Raw genomic sequence first — 6,043 nt, forward strand, 5'->3', positions numbered from 1 at the left:
TTTTTCTACAGACAGTAGTTTTGGACAGAAAGGTGTGCAGTAAACATGATAAAAACAAGTATCTTCTTATGCTAAAGGTTTTTATCTTTCTTTTCTGTTTCTTTTCAATGAAACAAAGAGATAGAGCTCAAATATTTGAGTTGACAGGAATACTAGCACTGTCAAGTCCACACAGCTGAGGAACAGTGATTTAATTCATTTTCCTCATCAGCTAAATTCAGCTTGACGAGTTTGCATCTATTGGTTGTCAGAGCATTGCCCTGATTCTCAGATTTTAAACAGAGATTTCAGTATTGGCTTTAAAAGAAGAAAGGAAAAGTGTTGTGAGGAGAGATGTGTGATAGGGAATCAATTAAAGAAAATCAGTAGACCTGGAGAACTGATATGAAACCATCCCTCCAGAGCCTTTCTACGGAGTATTGCTTAACTTGGTTTAAATTAGGTTTGGTCAGGATTTAAAAATGTAGAGTCAGAAGCTCAGATGGGACAAAACTGCAACACCTCCAGAACCAGTCTTACAGATCAAGTAATAAAGTGGAAAAATGGAAAAACTAAAGATAAATTATTTATAGCTTTGTCAGTTTGGGGAGTTTTTTTTTTTTAAAAAAAAACCAAACACTGCTTGAAAGCGAATTTTTAAAACCTGCAAGTGTTTTTAAATGTTTTAAGACTGTCCAGATTTTTGTAAATGTTGTTCTTCAAATAATTTTGTCAAATTTTGTGGAGAAATTCCTGCATTTAGTTGTGAATAAGCAGCACTGAATTCTTGATTAAGTTAGTACCTCCAGCTCAGTCCCTTCTTTTAGCTAGTTCCCCCTGCTTTTTCCAAAAGTAGCATACTAGCTGGGATCCGAAATATTGCTTGGGGAGCACAGTGATAGAAATAAGACAAATTTTACCCTTGTAAAGGAGATTTTAGAGAAATTAAGAGAATTACATCAGGAATGAACTTGGCTCAGCCTACACAGAGGCACTATATGTCCCGCCCAGTAGGGTCTGTTATATTGCCAGTACAATATAACATTTTATCTGCTCTCTTCAGATTCACATGTGTATTTAGCCCTACTGCTTTTGGCTCCTGCAGGAGGCCACACAGAGCTCGGGGCGCTGGGGGCGGCACTTTGGCAACGCTGGAAAGTTCAGCAAGATAGAGCTTGAAAAAAGGAAGGTATAAAATGCCAACTAAGCAGGATGTGTAATCAACAGCCTCCTCTCCTTAGAAAATAAAATTTTTACTTAATGGGGGGGAAAAGGGGAAGGCAGAAATATCAGAGAGCAGATATTTTTTGGACAGACTGTGCCATTTACAAATATCGACATTCTCTTAATATACCAAAACCTGTTCATCAAGATAAAACAATGCAAATAGCTAAGTCGGTCACAAGAACAGCTACTCAGGCAGGACTCAGCCCACAAAGGTGACATAAAAAGTTGACTCTATGCACATTTTAAAAATAAATAAAGTCTTTTTTTTCCTGTTCTCTCATCTGCTTTGAAGAATATTTTAGATATTCTTTTAACAATGTTCTGAAAAAAGTAAGATAAACAAGCATGTGCCTTCTAAAATATAAAAGAGTACAACAGTAACAAAAATAACGGGTAATCTAGTGGGAGATACGATTCTGGAGTCTTTTGAATTTTTTAAGGCTGTCCTTTTAACACTTGTTTTTGCAAAGCAACATTTTATACATTTTTTAATCCACCCTTCTGCAATCCATATTCTAATGTCAGTTAGACTAGATCTATAGGGACCCAGAGACAAGTATAATTTTATTATGGTAATAAAGGACAAGAGGAATACATTCTTGTGAATTTGTTCCCTTTGAAAATTTTATCTATGAAAAGAGAAAACCATCATGGTTTTGAAGAGAGCAGAGCTTTAAAATATCCATTTCATATCCAAGGCTGAGTTTAACTGCATGGGCTTTATATTTTCCTAAGCATTTATCCATAAAATCCTACAAAAATATTTTCTAACACGCAATAGAATATGCCCAGCCTATATATTCACTTATTTCATTCAGCTTTGTAAAAAAGGCTGCACCCTAAAAAATAAAGCCACTTTTAGTTATGAACCAATATACAGATTAAGACGACTAATTTTATCTAACTGTTTTTTGTTTTTTTTTTAAACATCACTAGTGGCACTCTAGTTTGAACAGTATAGTAAGTTTGCTCCTGCCTTCTCGCTGTCCTCCCCAGTCCTGGAGACACCTGCCTGAAGCTCATGGGAGGCAGTAAGTGGGTTTAAGATGAAAACCTGCTGCATTTCCCCACTTACCTCTCTTCGATGTCCTGCAATGCAGCTCCTTCATGTTGGCTCTTCCCCAGCACTACTGAAATGCCCTCTGGGGTCATCGATCCCTTACACTCTGAGTCAGGGCACTCTGCTCTCCCCACACTGCGCCCCTCTCCTGTCATGGTGAGCAGCCCCAAAAACGGGGTACCATCCAGCAGCTCTTCACCTTGCACCCCAGGGAGAGAAGTGCCCTTTGGGGACCCTCCGCTCCCAGACCTCTCACAGCCCACGTTGTCATCACTCCTCTCTTCTACCTCGCGAGCACTGATCAAACCAAGAGTGCTCTGGCACTGGCCAAGTTTCTGATCAATAAATTACTCTGTTTTACATGGTTCAAAGTTAAGCTTTTATTTGTTTTTTAAATTAAAAAAATAAATTTCGTTATTAAATAGTGGAATGGGTCTAAACTAATGTTTACATATTAATTCACTTGCTTTAGGATACCACCAGAGAAATAATTAAAGTATACCACCCGGACAAAACTTTCTGTTAGAAAGCTCAACAGTGGCGTCATTCAGTTAAACAGGAAAAAAAACCCAGAAGTCTTAATGTTTACAATGAACGTTAGAAGTAAACCTCTGGTTTTAGTGTCATCCAAATCTAGTTTCCATCACAAAGGCAGTCATTGTATTCAGAATACTATACCACAGTGCTAATGTCATCGGCTTCGTCTGGTTTCTTTTGCCTGCTTGGCAGGGATTTCAAGTACTCAAGGTGCCTCCGTGCATCCTCTTGATTTTGCCGGACATAATAAACCACATATGAGATCACCATGGTGAACCAGCCAAACATGGTGACCAGCATGGCGTAATCAGTAGTCTTTTTAGGGAGGTTGCAGAGGTCAGCATCGTTGGCAGCATTGAGGAACGGTCTCCCTGCGTGTTCATCCAGCACAGAAGTCTTGCAGATGACGTTGTTGGCCGTCTCGTGATTGGAGGCCATGCTCCTCAACACCTGCTGCAGCGTGCAGTCACAGTGCCAGGGATTGTTTGCAATTCTGGCTCTGGCCTTTAAGTTGTTGAAAGCGTTTTTGTGCACGCTCTGAATCCGGTTGTCGGACAAATCCAGAGTCTGTAAGGTTTCTGCCACCCCTTTAAAGGCATGTTCATCTATAAACTCAATCCCGTTTTTTGATAAATTGAGGACTCTCAGTTGGTGCAAGTCCTTAAAAATTTCGTTGGGGATGGATGTTATCTGATTGGAGTCCAAATAAAGTAAGACTGTTTCTGGAGGAAGATCTCTGGGTATTTCCTTGAGGTTTGCATTGCTACAGCTGACATTCAGACCTCCGGAGTGAGAACAGAGGCAGCCTTTCGGGCACATACTGGCAGAATGAAAGCACAGTATCATGAGGACAAAACTTTGTAAGAGCAGACACATGGAGAGGGAACGAGTTAACCACAGGTCTACCAAATGCATGCTGGGGTGTCAGCATAATCACACGACCATTTTTTATTCAGCCAACAGTGGTGGGAAAAGGATCGGCAAAGCTGAAACACGGCTTCATTTTCTTCTGTGGGATTAGTAAAAACTGACTAACATGTGGGCTTCCTCATGGTCAATAGTCTTCTTAGAAGCACACCTACAGAGAGGAAGGAAAAAAAGTTCCTTATACCATAAAGTCCAATCCCAATTTTGTTTTCATTAAAAAAACAGAAATAAAATGAAGTCAAAGTGAAATGCAACACTAAATAAATGATCTATTATCCCATCAGTGCACCAGAGGGTTTATTTAGGTAATTCCTATTAGCATTAATCTGAGTTTAGTACATAAATCCCCAGGACATTTTTAAGAGGATAGACTACACTTACTACAAATTGCACAGGTTTGGGCTTTAATACTTATTAGAGGAGGCACTTGTTTGTTTTTATCATGGACTTTCCTAAAACAGCTATAAAACTAAATTATATTTTCCCTTGCTAAAGTAGAAGATGCATTAATAGGAGCTAAGAGTTGGATCTCCAGCAACGGTGCCAGGTAAGTGAGGAATTTGTGGTGGTTCATGTGAACTTATCTCAAAATAATTTATGCTATTTTAAGTCCAAATCAAAGTACTTCACTAAGAAAATATTTTTACTATATCAAGAAACAAAAATTAAGTAAACCAAGTGCTGCTGCAAGACACCACAAACATCTACCACCTCCTTCTTTGTCTCCCTCTCCTTCCCTTCTACTTTTGAACAGTGGACTTCCTGTACCTCCCAGCATTTTGTGAGACCCACAGTAATAATTTCTACTTCCAGTTCTCTTGAACATTTTCTTTTGATTTAACATAGAGAAAAAACAAAGAAATGTAACAATTGCCAGAAACTCACACACCCCACCTCCAAACCAAATAAAACTCACACAAACCTATGTACGAGCCAAACAAAAAAATCTTATTCATGGCATGTAATTTGCTAATAGAACATATGAAAAATATTGTTTCTGCTTCTCCCCTCTCAAGTTGGCTTAAAAATAGTAAATATCCAGAAGCTTTTCCATTTTCTCCTTTAACTGGAGCACAAATACAAAAGTCTGAAATGCTGACCTATAAGGTTTCAAAGACAACCTCATTTATTTTTTCCCCTATTATAGTAAGCTATGAATTTCTAACCACAACAGGTCCATTTGTTTTCATGTACATGCCCTCTGTCTTTGTATCAGCTTGGATATTTACAGCCTTCAGGTTGTATTTAGACAGAAATGAATTTTTTTTTTCCCCCAAATCCACACTATAGTCTACTGAACAACAAAATCCCTGCAGGGAGAATATGTGCAATTTTACAGGAAAAAGAAGAAATTACATTGCAATCATTTTTGCCTGCAGAATTCACATACTAACTGCAGTTTCTGGTACATTGCAGGAATATGGATCAGATGTGTCATGCAGAATATCAAACCCATAGCTCAAGTTTTATTTAACCCTTTTGCTGAGGCTTAGTATGTCAGTAACCCCACAGAAAAAACCCAAACCCCAAATCCATCTTAATAGCATGTACATTATGTGTGATTACTCCATTGCTATCGCTTGGGAATGGCAAAAGCTCAGCACACTCTCACTGCAACTACTGCAAACAGTAGTGTATCACCACTACTCTTCAACTTATTTATTGATCAAGAGAAAGATTGCCCAAGAACCTAAACAGAAAGTTTACACTTGGACTCCATAAAACTGCTAGTCTAAAATTAAAAAGAAAGGAAATTGTTAGCAATGAGAAATTGTGAAGTTAACCCTGGAAATGTGAAAACATTAAGAAGGGAAGTAAGCAGAGCACAAAAAGCTCCCTTGGAGGATGGAGAGGTGAGGTAGCACCTCCACAATCAATGGAGTCCTGCAGGCCCTCTGTGGAAGAAACAGGATTTACATAAAGAAGCCCATTGCACTGGGTGCATCCTTGCCATTTCTCCCTGAGGCTCTTTGGTCACTGCAGTGCCTGGTCTTCAGATCAGATAGAAATCTGCTACAGAAGGAGACAAGCTCCAGAAGTTGTTTTTTCCCAGCCTGCCCAAAAGTGCTAAGTACTTGCTAAAATGTGCAGCCCATTCGGAGCCCAAGCTGGAGCTGGCAGCTGCTCCCCCTGGCAGCTCCAAGCTGGCAATCTGCTCCTCCCTCCCGCAGCCCCTGGTGCTGTGGCAAGAAGGGCCGTCCCCTGGAAAAACAGCCACCTATTTCCTTTTCCCTTCATGTTTACAAGTCTCACTAAAGTGCTGCACCAAGAGTAGATGAGTGGTCCAGCTCATCACCACAGAATGAGCATCAT

General features: G+C 39.5%; 1 protein-coding gene across 1 annotated transcript; it reads right to left on the reverse strand.

The window, feature by feature from the left end:
- Positions 1-2,621: 2,621 nt before the first annotated feature.
- On the reverse strand, positions 2,622-3,872 carry LRRC3B (leucine rich repeat containing 3B). Its single transcript, XM_010584336.1, has one exon. It carries the CDS (start codon positions 3,716-3,718, stop codon positions 2,939-2,941), a length of 780 nt encoding a protein of 259 aa, XP_010582638.1. The 5' UTR covers positions 3,719-3,872; the 3' UTR covers positions 2,622-2,938.
- Between the last annotated feature and the right edge of the window lie 2,171 nt (positions 3,873-6,043).

The sequence above is a fragment of the Haliaeetus leucocephalus genome, unplaced genomic scaffold (assembly GCF_000737465.1).
Source record: "Haliaeetus leucocephalus isolate CR32 unplaced genomic scaffold, Haliaeetus_leucocephalus-4.0 Scaffold973, whole genome shotgun sequence".
In the NCBI taxonomy this organism is placed as follows: Eukaryota; Metazoa; Chordata; class Aves; order Accipitriformes; family Accipitridae; genus Haliaeetus; species Haliaeetus leucocephalus.

Coding starts and splice junctions, on each gene's coding strand:
- LRRC3B (XM_010584336.1), bottom strand. CDS start 3,718: ATGCATTTGGTAGACCTGTGGTTAACTCGTTCCCTCTCCATGTGTCTG.